The 22,991-nt window shown below is 44.6% G+C and overlaps 1 protein-coding gene across 1 annotated transcript in view; it reads left to right on the top strand.

Moving 5' to 3' along the window:
• Positions 1 to 19,135: 19,135 nt before the first annotated feature.
• LOC146058508 (ileal sodium/bile acid cotransporter-like) overlaps positions 19,136 to 22,991 on the top strand; it is a 30,801-nt gene continuing 26,945 nt past the window's right edge. Inside the window, exon 1 of the mRNA XM_083170795.1 lies at positions 19,136 to 19,183. Within this exon, the coding sequence (XP_083026921.1) occupies positions 19,136 to 19,183 (48 nt within the window). The remainder of the gene's footprint in view (positions 19,184 to 22,991) is intronic.

Raw genomic sequence — 22,991 nt, 5'->3', positions numbered from 1 at the left:
CGTGCCACCGGATCATATGACGTCATCTAGTCGAGACGCGCACCAGCCGGTGCGTCCGGATCTCCGGGCCGGTTGCTAAGCGACTGCCTGGAAGAGTGACATAATGCAAATGAAACCCGTGACATAGTGAACACAAGATTAAAAATACACAGTAGCATCAACATCTGCAAATACATGTTAGAAGTATAAGACAAAACGTAATAAGCAGCGGGATATGATACTGAAAGGAATAGCTGCCAAATCTAGTGGTCTGAAGCTGTCAGAAGCGATCCTGGTCATGACACATAGGTCAGGGCAATCGGGAACAGCAGAGGGTGGAAACATAGAGAGAGCTAAATCAGGGATGTTTTACAAAAAACAGTGCATACTGCAGGATTCATTTAAACCAAATGGATGAACCGTGTTTAGTCGGTGTATCCATTTGGCTTCCCTTTGGAGCAACATTTTGTCACGATCTCCCCCCCGTTGGCTTGGGGGAATGTGATCGATTATTTGATATCGGAGGGTGGCTAAATGATGTTTGAGTTCTCTGAAATGTCTGGGAACGGGTTGTTCAGACGGGCCACTTCTACCCTCAAGTGCTGCTTTAATGTGAGATCTATGTCCGGCCATCCTGGTCTTGAACTGGCACGTAGTTTTTCCTACATAGACCAGTTTGCACGGACATCTGATGATATAAATTACGTGTGTCGACGAACATGTCAACACATGGTTTATCGCTATTTTAGAGCCGGTATGTGGATGTGAAAAACTGTCACCGGTCTCAAGATATCCACAAGTGGTGCAGTTAGTGCACCTGTAACACCCCGGTTTACGTTGTAAAAAACCTTTGGGTATACTGGGGGCGATGTTGGAAATATCATTATGCACTAGGATATCTTTTAAATTTCTCTGGCGTTTAAAGCTAGGTAGAAGACTGTCCTGAGAGAAAGTTTTTAAATCAGGATCTTTAGTGACCAGGGGCCAGAGATTTCTGGCTGCCCTGACTATTGATCGGGAGGCATAATTGTAAGTCTGTACAAAAGGAATTTTGTTAGACAGCGAAGTTTTCTCTTTAAGTTTGAGAGTTTCCTCTCTGGGGATCTGTAAAGCTTTAAGTTTGGCTTGATTCAGATCTTGCAAACGATATCCTCTACAGAGAAATTTATTAAGCATTTTGTTCATTTCAATTTCTGTAGTAACTGGATCATCACAGATGCGTCTGATCCTCAAAAATTGGGAAAATGGCAATCCCCTTTTTGATGAATCAGGATGTGCACTGGAGCAATGTAGCAATGTATTTCTATCCGTATCTTTAGTGTACAGACTTGTAGAGATACTGTTCTCTTTCAAGGAAATCAACACGTCCAAATAGTGTATGGAACTGTTGCTGATTTCATGGGTAAATTTAATAGTACATTCTCGTGCATTAATTTCCTCAATCAGGTCAGTCAATTCTTTCTCGCTGCCACGCCATACTATGATCAAATCATCAATATATCTCAAAAACAGTATGATTTTGTTCCTGATGGACTCTCTAGTGAAGAAGAAGTCCTTTTCTATCTGAAACATATAGCAATTTGCAAACGCAGGGGCTACGCAAGATCCCATTGCGCAGCCCCTGCGCTGCAAGTACCACAATTTGTCAAAAACAAAATAATTCATCTCAAGTGTCATGGTAAGTAATTTCATCATAAAGTCAATGTCAGGACCTTGATAGATGGGGCTCTCTAGTAGGAGCCGTTTAGTAGCCTCAATACCTTCATTGTGAGGGATATTGGTATATAGACTCACAATATCAAGCGTACACAATAGGCAATTAGAGGGGAGGTCTGTCAGATTGCGTAGATGATTAAATAACGTTGTGGTATCCTTCAGATACGTCGTCTGGATCTGTATGGAGGGTTGTATGTAGTAGTCCAGAAATTTAGCGACTTTATAGAATACAGAGTCACGGGCCGCTATAATCGGCCTCCCCGGTGGGTTAAGTGCATCCTTGTGCAATTTTGGAATTGAATAGAGTACTGGTGCAATGGGATGTTTTAATATCAGTGCTTCCATGGTATTCTTGGAAATTATTCCTTCACACGTCGCTTGAGTGAGGACTTGCTTTAATTGTTCGTTGTAATGTTTTGTAGGGTCCTCAGGCAGTTGGGTGTAGACATCTTTATCAGATAATTGACGAAGTAGTTCATTTCTATATTGACCAATATCTTGAACTACGATCCCACCGCCTTTGTCAGCGGGACGGATCGTGATGGTGGGGTCCTTCCCTAGTTCAGTCAGGCATTTAAATTGTGCTTTGGACAAATTCGGGGTAATCTTGGGACTCCGACCCCCCTCAGTCACAGCTTGGTGGTCTAGGGCTTTATTGAATACTTTCAATGACAGATTATTGGTAATCGGGTCAAATGTGGAGTGTGGACGAAACGGAGCAATCAGTGGATCAGTCGCTGGTTCCACGGGCTCAGTGTTGATCTTTTTAGAGAAAAATTCTTTAAGTCTCAACTTTCGATTGAATCTGTATGATTCAATCTTCCACGTGAAATCGTCAAATTTAGGTGAGGGGATGAAGGATAAACCTTTACTTAACACCGTCATTTCTTCTGGTGTGAGGTGTCTGTTAGAAAGGTTGAAAACTACCTGTTCTTTCTGTAGGTTACTCTCTTTCTTGAGGTTGCGGACCCACTGGCCGCCTCGTCTGTTAGTATGTCCCCGGACTCGACTCTCTGGGCCCGGGTCTTTACCCCTAAAGGGGGTCTCCGGCTGGAGGGTTCTTCTCTATCACTTTGTGATGATGCCCCACCACTCGAAGTTTCCAAATCCCCTCGTCTCCTGCGGGACCGGAATTGGCGTCTCTGTGCAGGTCTCGGTTGGGAGGATGCAGTATTGTATACCCACGAGTAGACTTTCTGTTCCTGGTAGTCTTTATGAACTATGTCCAATTTATTTCTTTTAAAGACAATTAGATCCTTTTTGTACGTATCCACTTGAGTTGCTAGTTTTTCTAGCCACTTATTGTCAGTATCGGTTTGTAAGGAGGTAAGGTGTTCTTTTTCAAATGAGTCGATTTGATCTTTCACCTCTGTAAGTTCTTTAGTTGCCTCAGATATGACCAACAGCATAAGGTCCAGGCTACATTTATTCAATATAGCAACCCAACGTCGACAAAATTCAGGGTTATATTTGCCGATCGTGGGGGTATTTTTAATTCTAAAGCCACGCGGGATAAGACCTGCCCGGTGGTAGTCAGACAGCGTGACTCCGTGTAGGTGAAAGTCAATTTGTCTTTTCTTTAGCCTTAGAAGTTTAGAGAACAGTGTTTCATTCGATTCTGCTCCTCCAGTAGTGGCAAAATTTTCGGTAAAACGGATGTCAGTGGCTTCGGACTCGGAATAGGTGTATGTTTCTCCTGGACGAAGGGTGATGTTTCTGTATCCAGATTGCTCCTGCATATTCAGAGATGACAGCTCCGCAGAGTTGTACTGTGTAATGGGCAATGGGACAGCTTGCTATTCTGCTGTACGTGGTGCCATAATTACCAAATAAATGGATAAGTATATAGATAGTTCAAGTCGGCACTCCAATTAGTCGATAGAAGTAAGTAATGGCCCCGGTGCCATGCAATGTGTGTAACCACAATGATATAGAAGCAGGTCGGTGCCGGCACTCGTGGGACTTGATAAGAAAAGATGACAGACACAGCGGTCCGTGAAGCGACGTTTCGGTTTATTAAAACCTTTTTCAAGCTCATCTAAACAGTGCATCCAAACAAATATATATACATAATGAATCCATTACCTTAACCAACCCCCGTGCGCCAGCCGTCAGCCTCCGTCCGTGCCACCGGATCATATGACGTCATCTAGTCGAGACGCGCACCAGCCGGTGCGTCCGGATCTCCGGGCCGGTTGCTAAGCGACTGCCTGGAAGAGTGACATAATGCAAATGAAACCCGTGACATAGTGAACACAAGATTAAAAATACACAGTAGCATCAACATCTGCAAATACATGTTAGAAGTATAAGACAAAACGTAATAAGCAGCGGGATATGATACTGAAAGGAATAGCTGCCAAATCTAGTGGTCTGAAGCTGTCAGAAGCGATCCTGGTCATGACACATAGGTCAGGGCAATCGGGAACGGCAGAGGGTGGAAACATAGAGAGAGCTAAATCAGGGATGTTTTACAAAAAACAGTGCATACTGCAGGATTCATTTAAACCAAATGGATGAACCGTGTTTAGTCGGTGTATCCATTTGGCTTCCCTTTGGAGGTGTTAAACCGGGGTGTTACAGGTGCACTAACTGCACCACTTGTGGATATCTTGAGACCGGTGACAGTTTTTCACATCCACATACCGGCTCTAAAATAGCGATAAACCATGTGTTGACATGTTCGTCGACACACGTAATTTATATCATCAGATGTCCGTGCAAACTGGTCTATGTAGGAAAAACTACGTGCCAGTTCAAGACCAGGATGGCCGGACATAGATCTCACATTAAAGCAGCACTTGAGGGTAGAAGTGGCCCGTCTGAACAACCCGTTCCCAGACATTTCAGAGAACTCAAACATCATTTAGCCACCCTCCGATATCAAATAATCGATCACATTCCCCCAAGCCAACGGGGGGGAGATCGTGACAAAATGTTGCTCCAAAGGGAAGCCAAATGGATACACCGACTAAACACGGTTCATCCATTTGGTTTAAATGAATCCTGCAGTATGCACTGTTTTTTGTAAAACATCCCTGATTTAGCTCTCTCTATGTTTCCACCCTCTGCCGTTCCCGATTGCCCTGACCTATGTGTCATGACCAGGATCGCTTCTGACAGCTTCAGACCACTAGATTTGGCAGCTATTCCTTTCAGTATCATATCCCGCTGCTTATTACGTTTTGTCTTATACTTCTAACATGTATTTGCAGATGTTGATGCTACTGTGTATTTTTAATCTTGTGTTCACTATGTCACGGGTTTCATTTGCATTATGTCACTCTTCCAGGCAGTCGCTTAGCAACCGGCCCGGAGATCCGGACGCACCGGCTGGTGCGCGTCTCGACTAGATGACGTCATATGATCCGGTGGCACGGACGGAGGCTGACGGCTGGCGCACGGGGGTTGGTTAAGGTAATGGATTCATTATGTATATATATTTGTTTGGATGCACTGTTTAGATGAGCTTGAAAAAGGTTTTAATAAACCGAAACGTCGCTTCACGGACCGCTGTGTCTGTCATCTTTTCTTATCAAGTCCCACGAGTGCCGGCACCGACCTGCTTCTATATCATTGTGGTTACACACATTGCATGGCACCGGGGCCATTACTTACTTCTATCGACTAATTGGAGTGCCGACTTGAACTATCTATATACTTATCCATTTATTTGGTAATTATGGCACCACGTACAGCAGAATAGCAAGCTGTCCCATTGCCCATTACACAGTACAACTCTGCGGAGCTGTCATCTCTGAATATGCAGGAGCAATCTGGATACAGAAACATCACCCTTCGTCCAGGAGAAACATACACCTATTCCGAGTCCGAAGCCACTGACATCCGTTTTACCGAAAATTTTGCCACTACTGGAGGAGCAGAATCGAATGAAACACTGTTCTCTAAACTTCTAAGGCTAAAGAAAAGACAAATTGACTTTCACCTACACGGAGTCACGCTGTCTGACTACCACCGGGCAGGTCTTATCCCGCGTGGCTTTAGAATTAAAAATACCCCCACGATCGGCAAATATAACCCTGAATTTTGTCGACGTTGGGTTGCTATATTGAATAAATGTAGCCTGGACCTTATGCTGTTGGTCATATCTGAGGCAACTAAAGAACTTACAGAGGTGAAAGATCAAATCGACTCATTTGAAAAAGAACACCTTACCTCCTTACAAACCGATACTGACAATAAGTGGCTAGAAAAACTAGCAACTCAAGTGGATACGTACAAAAAGGATCTAATTGTCTTTAAAAGAAATAAATTGGACATAGTTCATAAAGACTACCAGGAACAGAAAGTCTACTCGTGGGTATACAATACTGCATCCTCCCAACCGAGACCTGCACAGAGACGCCAATTCCGGTCCCGCAGGAGACGAGGGGATTTGGAAACTTCGAGTGGTGGGGCATCATCACAAAGTGATAGAGAAGAACCCTCCAGCCGGAGACCCCCTTTAGGGGTAAAGACCCGGGCCCAGAGAGTCGAGTCCGGGGACATACTAACAGACGAGGCGGCCAGTGGGTCCGCAACCTCAAGAAAGAGAGTAACCTACAGAAAGAACAGGTAGTTTTCAACCTTTCTAACAGACACCTCACACCAGAAGAAATGACGGTGTTAAGTAAAGGTTTATCCTTCATCCCCTCACCTAAATTTGACGATTTCACGTGGAAGATTGAATCATACAGATTCAATCGAAAGTTGAGACTTAAAGAATTTTTCTCTAAAAAGATCAACACTGAGCCCGTGGAACCAGCGACTGATCCACTGATTGCTCCGTTTCGTCCACACTCCACATTTGACCCGATTACCAATAATCTGTCATTGAAAGTATTCAATAAAGCCCTAGACCACCAAGCTGTGACTGAGGGGGGTCGGAGTCCCAAGATTACCCCGAATTTGTCCAAAGCACAATTTAAATGCCTGACTGAACTAGGGAAGGACCCCACCATCACGATCCGTCCCGCTGACAAAGGCGGTGGGATCGTAGTTCAAGATATTGGTCAATATAGAAATGAACTACTTCGTCAATTATCTGATAAAGATGTCTACACCCAACTGCCTGAGGACCCTACAAAACATTACAACGAACAATTAAAGCAAGTCCTCACTCAAGCGACGTGTGAAGGAATAATTTCCAAGAATACCATGGAAGCACTGATATTAAAACATCCCATTGCACCAGTACTCTATTCAATTCCAAAATTGCACAAGGATGCACTTAACCCACCGGGGAGGCCGATTATAGCGGCCCGTGACTCTGTATTCTATAAAGTCGCTAAATTTCTGGACTACTACATACAACCCTCCATACAGATCCAGACGACGTATCTGAAGGATACCACAACGTTATTGAATCATCTACGCAATCTGACAGACCTCCCCTCTAATTGCCTATTGTGTACGCTTGATATTGTGAGTCTATATACCAATATCCCTCACAATGAAGGTATTGAGGCTACTAAACGGCTCCTACTAGAGAGCCCCATCTATCAAGGTCCTGACATTGACTTTATGATGAAATTACTTACCATGACACTTGAGATGAATTATTTTGTTTTTGACAAATTGTGGTACTTGCAGCGCAGGGGCTGCGCAATGGGATCTTGCGTAGCCCCTGCGTTTGCAAATTGCTATATGTTTCAGATAGAAAAGGACTTCTTCTTCACTAGAGAGTCCATCAGGAACAAAATCATACTGTTTTTGAGATATATTGATGATTTGATCATAGTATGGCGTGGCAGCGAGAAAGAATTGACTGACCTGATTGAGGAAATTAATGCACGAGAATGTACTATTAAATTTACCCATGAAATCAGCAACAGTTCCATACACTATTTGGACGTGTTGATTTCCTTGAAAGAGAACAGTATCTCTACAAGTCTGTACACTAAAGATACGGATAGAAATACATTGCTACATTGCTCCAGTGCACATCCTGATTCATCAAAAAGGGGATTGCCATTTTCCCAATTTTTGAGGATCAGACGCATCTGTGATGATCCAGTTACTACAGAAATTGAAATGAACAAAATGCTTAATAAATTTCTCTGTAGAGGATATCGTTTGCAAGATCTGAATCAAGCCAAACTTAAAGCTTTACAGATCCCCAGAGAGGAAACTCTCAAACTTAAAGAGAAAACTTCGCTGTCTAACAAAATTCCTTTTGTACAGACTTACAATTATGCCTCCCGATCAATAGTCAGGGCAGCCAGAAATCTCTGGCCCCTGGTCACTAAAGATCCTGATTTAAAAACTTTCTCTCAGGACAGTCTTCTACCTAGCTTTAAACGCCAGAGAAATTTAAAAGATATCCTAGTGCATAATGATATTTCCAACATCGCCCCCAGTATACCCAAAGGTTTTTTACAACGTAAACCGGGGTGTTACAGGTGCACTAACTGCACCACTTGTGGATATCTTGAGACCGGTGACAGTTTTTCACATCCACATACCGGCTCTAAAATAGCGATAAACCATGTGTTGACATGTTCGTCGACACACGTAATTTATATCATCAGATGTCCGTGCAAACTGGTCTATGTAGGAAAAACTACGTGCCAGTTCAAGACCAGGATGGCCGGACATAGATCTCACATTAAAGCAGCACTTGAGGGTAGAAGTGGCCCGTCTGAACAACCCGTTCCCAGACATTTCAGAGAACTCAAACATCATTTAGCCACCCTCCGATATCAAATAATCGATCACATTCCCCCAAGCCAACGGGGGGGAGATCGTGACAAAATGTTGCTCCAAAGGGAAGCCAAATGGATACACCGACTAAACACGGTTCATCCATTTGGTTTAAATGAATCCTGCAGTATGCACTGTTTTTTGTAAAACATCCCTGATTTAGCTCTCTCTATGTTTCCACCCTCTGCCGTTCCCGATTGCCCTGACCTATGTGTCATGACCAGGATCGCTTCTGACAGCTTCAGACCACTAGATTTGGCAGCTATTCCTTTCAGTATCATATCCCGCTGCTTATTACGTTTTGTCTTATACTTCTAACATGTATTTGCAGATGTTGATGCTACTGTGTATTTTTAATCTTGTGTTCACTATGTCACGGGTTTCATTTGCATTATGTCACTCTTCCAGGCAGTCGCTTAGCAACCGGCCCGGAGATCCGGACGCACCGGCTGGTGCGCGTCTCGACTAGATGACGTCATATGATCCGGTGGCACGGACGGAGGCTGACGGCTGGCGCACGGGGGTTGGTTAAGGTAATGGATTCATTATGTATATATATTTGTTTGGATGCACTGTTTAGATGAGCTTGAAAAAGGTTTTAATAAACCGAAACGTCGCTTCACGGACCGCTGTGTCTGTCATCTTTTCTTATCAAGTCCCACGAGTGCCGGCACCGACCTGCTTCTATATATATATATATATATATATATTATAGGTACTTGTTTCCTAGCACGGCCACAATCTTATGGATCGTGTACCTTTAAGTTAAGGTACACGATCCACACGATGGACCCGATTTCCTTTGAAATCAGGTCCATTTTGCCGGCTAGGACACAATATCGGGGGCATCGCGTCGGTCGGGACCATTAACATTGGTCCCGACGCGACCGACGCGATGCCCCCGATTTTTCCATAGGCTTCAATGTTAAAAAATATTTTAACATTGAAATCGTGTCGGGAAAGGTAAAATATCAGGGGCATCGCGTCGGTCGGGACCATTAACATTGGTCCCGACGCGATGCCCCCGATTTTTCCATAGGCTTCAATGTTAAAATATTTTTTAACATTGAAATCGTGAGAAAATGTAAAAAAAGAGGAAATGGGCCAATATGACCCATTTCACATTATAGATGTCCCCGTCGTCACCCCACGATAGACGCCAACCCGAAGCGTGGCGAGCGCAGCGAGCCCGCGAGGGGCGGCGGTGCGCGTCCTCCGACCTTTTCATTCCCCTACTATCCACGTCGGCGTGGAGTTGAGAATAGAATAGTGTGGCGAGCGCAGCGCGCCACTGAGCCCGAAGCGTGGCGAGCGCAGCGAGCCCCGCGAGGGGACGCGTATAACTTCACAGGTATACGCGTCCCCTCGCGGGGCTCGCTGCGCTCGCCACGCTTCGGGCTCGGTGGCTCGCTGCGCTCGCCACACTATTCTATTCTCAACTCCACGCCGAAGTGGATAGTAGGGGAATGAAAAGGTTGGAGGACGCGCACCGCCGCCCCTCGCGGGCTCGCTGCGCTCGCCACGCTTCGGGTTGGCATCTATCGTGGGGTGGGGTTTACGCCGTTAAATTTGGGGGGGTTGGGAATATTTTACATTGAATCCAATGTAAAATCGGGTCCCAGGGACCCGATTTACATTTCATTCTATCAAAAAATCGGGTCGAAAATCGGTCGGTCGCGTCGATCGCATCGCATGCGACCAAATCGCATGCGATGCGATCGACCCGATTTTTCCGACACGACCACCCCGATGTAAATCGGGGTGGCCGTGCTAGGAAACAAGTACCATATTATATATATATTGGTGCATTTAATGAATACATTGGTGGCAGTGGGCAGAATAATATAACTATTGGTGCCCAGCAGGTGTTAAGCTGGGTACACATATGTACAATTTCATTTTTCTTGCGACCGTTCGATCGACCGAATACACGTTCGGCCGTCCGAAACATACGACCGATCTGCACGTACACATATGTACAATTTTACTTGCGACGTCCGATGTACACCCGTCCAAACAATCGCAAGAAAAAGATTGTACCACCGTACACACTCTCCCGTTCTGGCTATTCGCACGATAAAAATGTACACAACATTATCATAATGGGCTGGATTTAAAAGAGCATACCAAAACGAGGCGTGATCACGGAACAAAGAATCGTTCGTGTAGTACAGTGAATAGAGCCGTGACTATTCAGATCCATTGCTAGCTGTACAGGATATACGTACGTTCGTTCGTCTATCGGTGCATTTGGGCCTTTTTAATTATGAGCTTGAGGAGAAGGAAGGCTCGTGCGTGCATTTTGGCTGCTATGGCCATTAGATTGCAGGCTATTAAAAAAAGAAAAAGGACCAAGAATCGGAGCTGCTGGACCAGAGACTGGCTTCTGAGGAGAGACACCTTCTCCCACATGCCATTGCTACAGGAGATACGGGAGAACAATCCTGATGATTTCAGGAATTATCTCCGTATGGATGACGCTACCTTCATGGAGCTGCTGACACTGGTTACCCCTTTAATAGAGAGAGAGGACACCTATTTCAGGAGGCCTATTTCTGCAGAGCAGAGACTGGTGGCAACGCTGCGTTACCTGGCAACAGGCAGGACCCTTGCCGACCTGAGATTCACCACCGCAATATCATCTCAAGCGCTGGGGTTGATAATACCAGACACCTGTGATGCCATCGTCCAAGTTCTACAGGACAAATACATGAAGGTAAATATGGAAATTACATACATGTCCCCCATATGTATAGCTGTGCACATACCTGTACCCTATATGTATATCTTTACAATGCCTGTTAATTTAATCTTTTACACCAGTGGGTGGGGGGTCATTTTGATAAGGCGGGTAATAGCTTTGAGGCTGCAATGGGGGAGGGCTGATGGGTCTAAAATCAACCCAACAGATTATTAATACGCATATACTTTTATATTGCAGTTTCCATCGACCAAGGAGGAGTGGCAAAATATTGCACGTGATTTCCGTGATCTTTGGAATTTCCCTAATTGTGGTGGAGCTATCGATGGCAAACACGTCAGAATCATGCCCCCTGCAAAGAGTGGCTCTTTTTATTATAACTATAAGGGGTTCTTCAGCATTGTTCTAATGGCCATCGCTAATGCTCGATACGAGTTTGTATTTGTGGACATTGGGAAAAATGGTAGAGTTTCAGATGGAGGAGCCCTGGAGAATACATTTTTCCATGACAAACTGAAAAAAAATGAACTGAATCTGCCAGAGCGGACTGAAAATGAGCACGGTTTGAACTTTGTTTTTGTGGCGGATGAGGCCTTTGCATTGCACCCTAATGTCCTTAAACCCTACCCACAAAGGGCACTGAACAGGGAACGGCGCATTTTTAACTATCGCCTGTCACGTGCCAGGCGAGTGGTTGAAAATGCGTTTGGGATTCTGAGTAATAAATTCAGAATTTTTCACAGTGCCATCAATCTGCGCCTAGATAAGATTGACAAAGTGGTGCTGGCCTGTTGTGTGCTGCACAACTACATGCGCAGAAAAGCGGTGCACACACAACAACTGGGGGCTACAGTGGACGACAGCCAAGTTGTTGACGAGCCTATTGGTCTGACAGCTTTGGCAAATAATTTAAACACCAGAAATGCATCAACGCAAGCAAAGTTGTCAAGAGACGAGTACTTGAATTATTTCAATGGTGTTGGGGCTGTGGAGTGGCAGAATGACATGATTGCTTGAAAATATACGTTTTTGTCATTGTAAATATATTGTTTTTTGGTGTGTACTAATCAATATTTTGCCAATAAAATTTGTATACTCACAGTTCCGCACAAGTTGTCCTCTGCGTCTTCTTGCAGCAAGGAGGGGGAGGTGGAGGCCGAATCACGGCAAGTGAGTGGTAGTACTCAGGTGCCAGGCATTCCTGGAGGGCACAATGCCACGACACCGGGAGTGCAGACTGTACCCAGTACTGGTGTTTATGTACTAGCAAGTAGTTGCTCCACCACACCTATTTCTATGCCAATTTCTCCTGGTACTTTTGTACAGTCTCCAGGAGCAATACATGAAGGTAAATATTGAAACAATATGCATGTACCCCATATGTATATCTGTGCCCTATAGTCACCCTGCATGGTAAATTATATTTTCACACGGACACCAACTAGATTAGAGAATTTTAAATTTTTATATAAATTATTAACTTATAAACTTATAACAAATATAACATAAATAACAAGTAAATAAATAATAAAGAAATACTTAAACATAAAAATATTTAAACTATATTATTAAAACAATAATGCACTTAAATAAACTATATAAAATATTTACATATGGTGGTAAACTTGTCCCACCCCATAATCCCCTGTATCCATCGGTGGTTGGGAGGGAGATGGACTTTCCACTAAACTCTGGAAGGGGCCACCAGGTGGACCTGGTGGGAGCGTATTAGCCGACGTTGCCGGTTGGTGCTGCCTTTGCCCAGTTGGTGGCTGGAAATGTTGGTACTGGGGATATTGCACCGGGTGAAATACCGCTTGTTGGGGTATAGGAGCTGGGCTGATGGGTTGAAATTCAACCCTAGGCAGAGGGGTCTCATCGATGAGCCGTGTGTGCCGGGACAGAGTCCCCACACGGGCCCGGTACAGCGTCTCATAAAATATGCGCTCTACCTCCACCCTTGTAGCCGGGTCCAACTTTCGCAAATTGTCAGCCAATACACTCCCCACCCGGTCCGCATCATCCTCCTCCATGGTCATCAATCTGTTGGCAGACTCCAGGATCTTGGTGGTTGCCACGTCCGCAGCATCTGGAGTCTGCCTCGGCCTTTTGCGCCCTCTTCTTGATGGTGCTTCTGCTGTAGTTTGAGCGCTTGCTAGAGGTTCAGCGCTGGTCGTGGCGGTTGGTGTGGGGGTGGAGCAGAGGGCCGGTGAAGGCAGCTGTGATGCCACCTCCAGCGATGCCGAAGATTCCTCCTCGGCAAATAGCGATGGCTGTAACAAAACAAGATGATGTATCACTATCGATTTTTAAGACTTCCATATATTTTTATATCTACGCAGAAGAACGCAGCCCACACACCACCATGTTGCTGCCATGGATGAAAGTGAGCTAGTTGAAGAGGCATTTTGACTGGCATCTCTGGAAACTAATTATTTAGATACCAGACATACCAAATACTAATTTAAATACCAGAAATGCATCTATGCGTGCTAAATTAACCAGGGATGAATACATGCAGTATTTTATTGGTGTTGGCGCTGTGGATTGGCAGAATGATATTATTTCGTTAATTTTAGACAACAAAAAAATATTACAATAATCCGCGCCAGAAAGACTACAACAGTGTAGATACCAGGGATTACCAATGCCAACCAAAAGTTCCAAATACAAAAAATGTGGTAAATGCACTTGCGATGTCTGAATATTGATCACTGTGTTCTCAGGCGGATAACAGTATACCTCCACCACTGAGAAGAACCAGAATTAGGGCAACAGAGAAGGTCAAATTGACGATGTATAACCAAAAGGGGGGGTATCGCCCCCTGCAACTGACCTCTCTGTTGTGCCCAACAGAGAGGTCAGTTGCAGGGGGCGATACCCCCCCTTTTCATTTTACATGTTCACAATTTTTATACTGTACTTGCTGTTATATTTATCTGGTTTAAAAAAAAAATTTAAAATAAAATCCGTCTACTTACTGTGCCGCAAATGGTGTCATCAGAAACCTCTTGGTTGCACGCGGAGGTGGAGGGGGCAGGCTGGTTCCTTGCAGTGTTGCTGACCGAATCCCTGGGCAGCTCCTGGTCCACCGTGAAGGCCAGCAGGTCGTAGTACCACAGCCTGGGCACATAGACTTGGTCTGCCCCTGCCCCAGACCGCTTTGAGGACTCCACCTTATTTAGTTCCTTTTTAAATACGGTCCTCATATTAGCGATCCGAGTCCGGACCCACTCTACATTTTCTTGTGGGGTAGTATGTCTGGCTTACCCTCACCAGCTCCTCCAGAGCAGATAGCCTCTTCTGCCGATTCGAATGGTCTTTGGATTTGGTATTCCAGAGACAATTCTGATCCCTGTAGGCCTCAATGAAGTCCTTCATAAATTCGACATTTTTTTCTGCCATGGTTGAATTTCTGTTCCAAAAAATAAAATAAAAAGGCATATTATTTTCTTGATACACAAAGCACACCATAAACCATTTAATGTACAGGTGTTCAGTCTGTGGGCCACTAGATATACTGTAGCTATAGTACAGGAGTTGAAACTCTGTGGGACATAGGATACACGGTCACTACAAGCCCCAGCATACCCATGGCCCACAGATTGAAGTCCCTGTCATAGAAAACTACACATTTTGTTTTAATACTCACCGAAAGAAATGTCGATAAATAGTCCGGAAAATTCGCAGCGCAGCTCCGATCACTCGAACAGCAACGACGGAATATTCTTTCGTGCTGAACGTGGCTTGAAACACAGTGATTGGATGAGCGCAGGAATCTCCGCCCCACTCACGTGCTTCGCGTCACACAGACACGGGACATCGAGGAGCCATGTCGGAGGGTCTGGCGCCACCGCATATGGGGGAGGCCAGTACAGCACCTTTGTTTTCCAATTCAGCACTGATAACAACAGATAAAGAAATCGCTGAGAGACAGGACAACAAGGAGAAAAAAGTGACGCGCGCCTCCGCCATGTCATCTGCAGAGGTGGAACTGATGGTCAAAATGCTGGATAGAAGGGACTACGATTGTTCGCGAAAAACATACCCCAAGACAAATTATAGAAAAGAAATTATTATGCAGCGTGTATGCAAGGAGATAAAGGAGAAGTTTGGGAAAAGAAGGTCCAAATACCAGCTACAAAAACGGTGGTCGGACCTGAAGCACAAGGAGCAGGCCAAGCTCAAGAAAATTCGTGGAATTATTAAAAGAAGTGAGTACAATGCCCTAGGTGGCTTTATTAATATACTGTCTTGATCCATTACATTTTGTGTGTTTTGCTGACATGTTGCTTGTTTTTACTCAGAGGAAATCCAATCCAGGAGAAGACATGAGGAAGGCAGAGACAGGGCCTCCAACCTGAAAATAAAGAAGGAGAGTACAACAGGTAAGGTTTTGTACCAGCACACCAACAGAACAACACATGTTTTATACACAAAACAAGGGGTAGTAATATGTCACTTTACCTTGTCACTATAGATGATATCCAGGCTGCGCAGCCGATGGAAGGGACCACAGAGGGCCACCAAGTGATTGCGATCACCAGCAGTGTAGATGGTGAGTGTATACTGCAAATCATCTTTATGGGATAGTGACGTATCATTTGTGGAAAGGTAAACATTTCTTTATCTGTACTTATTATAGATATCATCGAGATTTCAGATGTCAGTGCAGAGGGGGAGAAGAACACACCATCACCTGACACGTCCAGCGACGAAAGCACAATGCAAGAAAACATGACACAAGTCCATAAATGTCTACAAGAACTAAGCGGAAAAGTCCATACCGTAGCCCAAAAAATTACGAAAATCCAAAAAGGCGTAGCAGTAGTACACTCTTTATATGAAAAAATTTATAACGGTTTGCATTATAAAGTCAAAAAATAGTTTGTCTACTTTATTTTACTTTTTTCTCCTTCTTGTTTATTTGGAGGCCAGCAGCATGCACCTTAAAATGGTGCATGTCATGGCAAGCAGTCCCACGGCAGCAATGCATCACATGTGAGCAGGCCGGGATGTTCCCATGTGATGCGTTGCTGCCGTGGGACCGCTTTCCACTACATACACCACCATGTTCAAATGTGTTTTTATGTTTTTTGGGTGGGTGGGCGTTCCTGCTACACCTTCACACGTGGCACTTATGTCATGGCAAGCAGTTCCACGGCAGCAATGCATCACATGTGAGCAGGCCGGGATGTTCCCATGTGATGCGTTGCTGCCGTGGGACCGCTTTCCACTACATACACCACCATGTTCAAATGTGTTTTTATGTTTTTTGGGTGGGTGGGCGTTCCTGCTACACCTTCACACGTGGCACTTATGTCATGGCAAGCAGTCCCAATGCAGCAATGCATCACATGTGAGCAGGCCGGGATGTTCCCATGTGATGCGTTGCTGCCGTGGGACCGCTTTCCACTACATACACCACCATCTTCAAATGTGTTTTTATGTTTTTTGGGTGGGTGGGCATTCCTGCTACACCTTCACGCAAGCACCTGTATGTGATACTCTGTTCAGGTCCGACCACCCAAATAGATATCTATCTATCTATCTATTTATCTATCTTCTATAACTATATCTGTCAGGAATGCACACACGATTATTTATTTCAAAAGGAATGCACACACAACGAATATTCTTTAACAGCATCGCGCGGAAAGTACGGGGGAGAAGACTTCCTGTTGTTTACATGCTGCGCTGATGGAGGGATGACGCAGCTAGTCAACACCCACATGGGCGTGCTGCTTTTGGGAGGAATGATCGCAGGAACGGGCTGCATATCGATCGAACGTGCGTACACATGTCACTTTTCTTTCGATATGGAGCCGTCCTGTCGGAAGAATATTAAGCAGCAAAGAACCTGCGACCGACCGACCGTGGACGGCCAAGAGCATTTTTGGCCGTTTATCGATCGCAACGAAGGGATCGGGACAGCGTACACATATATACAATCGAACGGCCGTTCGTCCGCAGATCGGAAGAACGGCCCGACGATTGTACATATGTGTACCCAGCTTTAGCAGGGAGCAGTGCTGTCTGCTCCGTGTGTTTAGGCTGGGGGCGGGGCTAGCCTGGCCGGGGAGCAGGTCTCTGCAGCAGCAGCAGCATCCAGCCGGCCAGCCAGACGGAGCACAGGGGTGAGTATGACGGGCGAGGGGGCGAGGGGGCGGGGGGCGGTCCGCCGGGCTGAAAGTGGTTAATCTTTCAGCCCGGCAGGCGTACACACATGGCGATGATGGATGAAAAACCATCCATCATCGCCACATCTGCTGGTAAAACCAGCAGATGAACCACTTTCCTAGCGATGATGCGGGAGCGCGCATCATCGCTAGTCGGCAATCTCCGGGGCATACACACTGGGCGATTTTCGGCCGAAAATCGCTCAAAACGGCTGTTTTGACCGATTTTCAGCTGAAAATCGTCAAGTGTGTATGGGCCAACAGACATGGGTGGTAATGCCCAATCACCCTCTCACCTATGTTGAAGCTGTGGGCAGTAATGCTTAACCCCCCCCACCCCCCCACCCCCAGCCTGAAGTGGTGATTGGTGATTCCTGATCCCCATGCCTCCTCCAGCCACCCCCACTCGCCTCTATAATGCCCAGTACCAAGCCTTGTGTATCTCACCCCAGAAGTTACCATGGGAGGTAGCTGGCCTGCCGGGTGACGTGAAGTACTGCCTCCTGACTTGAGCTGATAGCTGCAGTGCCTGCAGTTAATCATACTGGTAAGCAAGTAATCATAGCAGGTAAGCATAGCAGGCCCACAGACCTGGTCTGGGCAGTACAGTCCCCCAGACCTGTGCTGATCCTGCTAGGCTGTGCACTGATGCCTGGAGGGAAATCTCCATGTTCCCAGCCTCTGAATCTCCCATTAATGTGACAGCTCTGGAGCTCCTACTTGGTGGCGCTGCTGTGAAAACTCCCGTGGTGCCCAACTGTTCTAACTGCTACTGCAGAACAAGTCAGAACCTGGCTGTATCAGGTACCTGTGCAGTTTGTTTATCCCCTGGAGAAAGATGCTAATTAAAAGCATCAATAAATTATCAGTACACCTTAGGACACATAAAGTGACCTGCACTTAACACCCAGAGACTCTTTTACTTGTGATATGGGCCCTCTGCCTGCATAACATGCCTCACAAGCCTGAGACCTGATTGCACTCACAGGCCTAATGTCACTTGGTAGTCTAGGAAGAGAGGTTAAATTATAGGTTGCTGTGGCTGCCTACTGGTGAGTTGGGAAATGCTATAATGGGGAGCTTCGTTTAGCTCTTTGCTTCCCACCACCTACACCACTGCCATTCCCATCTTCTGAGGCTGTTGGCCTGTCCTGGCCAGCAGGATCATCTTCTTGCTGCTGCTGTGTCCACCAAATCTTTTCACCTGACATTTTCTTCTCTTGACCACTGTAACCAAACTGAAGATTCCACTCCATAAGACGGTAGAGCCATGATGTTCATGAGATTGGCTTTCTATGGCTGCTTCTGATTGGCTCAGTAAGGCATGTTAGCCTGCCGCTCAGCAAATGGAGATCAAGACGATGACTGGTAGGATGCCCAAGGGGCATCCTACACTCTGTGCAGTGGAATAATCAAGGGGACTTAATGTACCGGAAAAAATCCCCAATTACTATTTTGTATGATATTTAGTTACTCAGTTTTGGGGGTGCTGCCAAGGACAGTGGTATGGACACACACAGCCTGACATATAATAATGTAATACTCATTTTAAAATTTTCATTTTTTTAGCGAATGATAATAAAAGGTACATTTAAATCAATTATTTTCCTCTATTAGTGCGCCAACAAAGAGACAATCTATTTTCTTTGATTTTTGCTATACTCTGTGCAGTGGCACCTGCTGCCCTGCCTTAGTTATGACCCTGATTATATTGGCTGGGATTGATTTTATCTTTAAGCTGAGTTCTGCAGGAGCTGCCTGTGCATGAGAGCCTCTTTGCATAGGTACAGTAGGTATTTTCTACATTGCCTTTGTTGCCTTATAGGATTGCAGTTTAATCTTTTAGGATGTTATAATTATGACTATTGATTTAAGTATGCCTATGTTGGGGAGGGGGGCAATACAGGTTTGAAGCACTTTCTATTCCATTTTCTTAATTGTTATTCTTATGCTATGCTGCATAGGATTTACTGGTCTGTTTATATACTTTATGACTTGGTTAGAAGACGTACTTGGAGACTTCACCTCAGTTCTCTATGTACAGTATATCTGTGACAATGGTGAATGTATAGGAGGTTAATGACAACCTGAAATGCTTGTTGGTCCTCAGAATACTTTAACTGTATTGTCCAGATATATATCTTGCCTAATACAAACTCAATTGGTTGGGAGCAAATTATTAGCGCTAAAACAGTCATGTACTGTATGGGAGGGGCGTTCCATGCTTTGTTTCTCGGTGGGTATCTATTCTTATTAATAAGTCTGTACCGTCTATATTTAAAGCAGGTCAGAGTGATCCCTATTATTTATTTGTGTTCCTTGACTGTATTATACATTTTTCAACCATTCTAATATTTGTGGTGTATATTCGTCCCCCTTCTCCTATGATTTGGTTAAACAAGCCTCTGGGTTTTTCGCATGTTCTCCTGACTCCCCTGTACTATGTTTTGGGGATTTGAATAACATACTAGATCCCCACATGGGCAGTTGGTGGGAATCCCCGGGTTCTCTTCTGCAAGGCAGTGATGTCTTTGTGAAGATTGTGGCTGACCTGGGCTGGGTGAAATGCTTTCAATCAGCCTCAACAAGAATATTACTATGGCATTTTATCCAGGACAGTCGGGCATCATGCAAGGCATTTCAGTCCTCTTTAGAAAATGGACCTGATTCATAGCTGTATGCTAATGCTGTCTCAGATGAAATCTTGACTAAGAGGATGTCCATTGCTACTAAGGCTAATTGCACCAATAAAAAAGCAAAATAGATGCCCACCACTCGCAGAGCCTCATGAGACAAGGCGTGCTAAGAAAGGCTGTTTGGCCCGACGGAAGCAAAGATGTATGATTGCCCATCTATAGAAGTTGTACCATTTGGCACCTTTGATGGGACAGTACTTTTTGGGGTAAAGGTCCAGCGGATTTTGTCCAGTAATAATAACTCTCTCACAGTAATTATGCACTGTGGATTGCTGTTGGAACATTGGATGATGACGTCATGGATGAATATAGCAACTTTAAAATCAAGATGACAAAATGTTCAAAACAATGAAAGATTTGAAGAATGTACTATATTATATAGGCATTTGAAAAGTCATTTATGTTAATACATACTGTTTCATCAAAAGCATGTCAACTGGAGTCCTCCTACTGTGCAGGTCAGGGATAATAATCTAGTCGCTAACATTTCTATGGGGCCCAGCACTTATAGCCCACATCCCCACAGAGGCCCCATTATTAACCGTTTAAACATACCTTACCCACTCCCAGAGCCACAAACACCAACATTGGTTTGAATTGTAGCGCATTATTGCCCCCTCTCAAGGTTTTTTAAAAGCAATAACCACAACCCCTAGTCTGCATGCAGCAAGACTCTGCATGCAGGCTAGGCATGTGACTGCCAAGCTGGGCGTGACAGATTCGGTGCCCTAGCAAGATTTTGGGCCCTATTTAGCAACTCATTTCATATTATAAATTGTACTTTAGCCAATCAGGTCCTAGTTGTAATATGTTTGAAAAATTACAATTGGCAGCTGATTGGCTGAAGTGCCATTTATCCTACACACAAAGTTTTATCATTCACAATGAGTTTCAACACTCATTGATAAATGTGCCTCTTCATCTGGGCCCCCTCCCCTCAATGTTCAAGCTTAAGTGCATGCAGAGAAATCTCCTAAAAGAAGAGTGTGGCCTTGTGGTGCTGTGCACCTCTTCCCCCATTGTGTTGTGCTCCCCATCCCACACAGCCCCATCCCTCCAAGCCCCAGTCTACACAAGTGTTTCTCCAGACCCAGCCCACCTCAGTGTTTTCCAGCACACACAAGTGTCTCTCAAGGCCAAGCCCACACTAGTTTTTCTCCAACACACACTAGTTTCTCTCCAGCTCCACCCCCAGTCCACACAAGTGTATCTCCAGCCCTAGCTCCAGAATGTTGTTGAAATAGTCCACACTGATATAATATCTTAAACAACATGAGTTGATCCCTTCAGGCTCTGGCCCCAGCCCATACAAGAGTCTCCCCAGGTACAGCTCCGAAGAATCAGGTCAACAAGCATTCGTTCGACAGTCAATAGGTCAACCAATATTGGTTGTCATGCAATAGGTTGACATGGACAATAGGTTGAAACAAGCAAAAGGCCGACATGATCATGGTCGACAAGTGGGGAAAAAAATCGCAATTTTTTTCCCCACTTTTTCATACTTTACCATCCATGTGGACTACAATTGGGAATGGTAAATTAAGCCAAACATAGGTATTGGAGTGAGGAACATGGCAAGCGATTTGAGCCATATAATGCGGCACACTCATTGGGAGACCACATGCTGTAATGTACAACTTGACCATAAAAACACCTTTTCATTTATCGATCATTTCCATCCCAACCTTTTTCCAATGTGCATGTCAACCAGAATGTTGTCAACCAAAAACCCTTTATTGCCCCTGCCACCGCCAGTGTAAGAAAGCCATATCAGCTGCAATAAATCAACAACCCAAATTTTTAATTAGAATTAGATGTCCCGTCTGCACAGATACTCTGCTGAATTTGCCTATACTCCCTATGCAAAAGGGCCAGGCTGTGCATTCCACTGCAGTATAGGCCTGTTTGGCACATACCGCCTAGGAGTGATCTAACAGGTGTGGATGAGTTGGTCGACCTAAAGATGGTCAACAGATAATAGGTTGACACTGTTTGGTCGACAGGTGTCTAGGTCGACATGGGACAACATGTGTCAATGTTGATTGTGTCAACATTTGGGTCAAAACACAGTGAAAAACCCCATGTCAACCTATTGACTGTCAACTTAGACCATGTCGACCTAACGCTTGTGTCTATCTACGCACCTGGCAACCTTGTTCCATGTCAACCTAGACACCTGTCGACCTTGCAGAATGTCAACCCAATAGTGTCGACCTAATGACTGTCGACCATCTTTAGGTCGACAAACCGACTGTATCCCGATCTATCCATGCAGATCCATAGGTTAGGGCTATTAGTCCACGCTGAAATATTCCTCCGCAGTCTGGCACCGATGGGACACATGAATGGGCAGATGTATGCGGGCTTGCATCTGCCCTTGCATAGTTTCCAACCCTGGGCCTCCAAATGTGAAACCTTTCCCTCTGCTCAACTACTTTTTATTCTAACACCATGAAAGCATATTTATTATCAAACATATCATTTTGCCACCTGATTTACAAACATGTCCAGCATATATATTGTATAATTAAAATGTGTAAATATTTATTATGCGTTTGATGGTAACATTTTTGTGAATTATCATTTATACTATAGGAATATATGCATTGAACATTCATGTAGTTTAACAAAAGAAAAAGTAAAACAGTAAAAATACAGAGCTGAAAAATAAGGCAGCAGATGAGTAAGAAGTGAATTATGCTCCAGTACACAGAAAAAGAATGAGCCCCAGATGGCCCTTTATCAAGTCAATAATCTAATGTTTACTCTGGTATTACATTGTCATGAAGACAGTGCAATAATTCGCTTGGAGAGTGCCTTCTATTAAAAAATAGATTGTCATTTATGACAAGAAGAAAACAGAATGACAAATAATCTATCTTTGTTACTTTGGATTTTTTCCATGGCAACAACTGCTATATCACTACTCAAATACATTAAAGAAGAGTTACTGTCTGTACAGTTGTGTTGCTGCCATCTAGAGCTTTTTCCTACACAAAGATAAATAGAAAATGTCTT

The sequence above is a fragment of the Crinia signifera genome, chromosome 2 (genome assembly GCF_055691185.1).
Source record: "Crinia signifera chromosome 2, ASM5569118v1, whole genome shotgun sequence".
Classification (NCBI taxonomy): Eukaryota; Metazoa; Chordata; class Amphibia; order Anura; family Myobatrachidae; genus Crinia; species Crinia signifera.
This window is presented reverse-complemented; position numbering and strand designations above follow the sequence as displayed.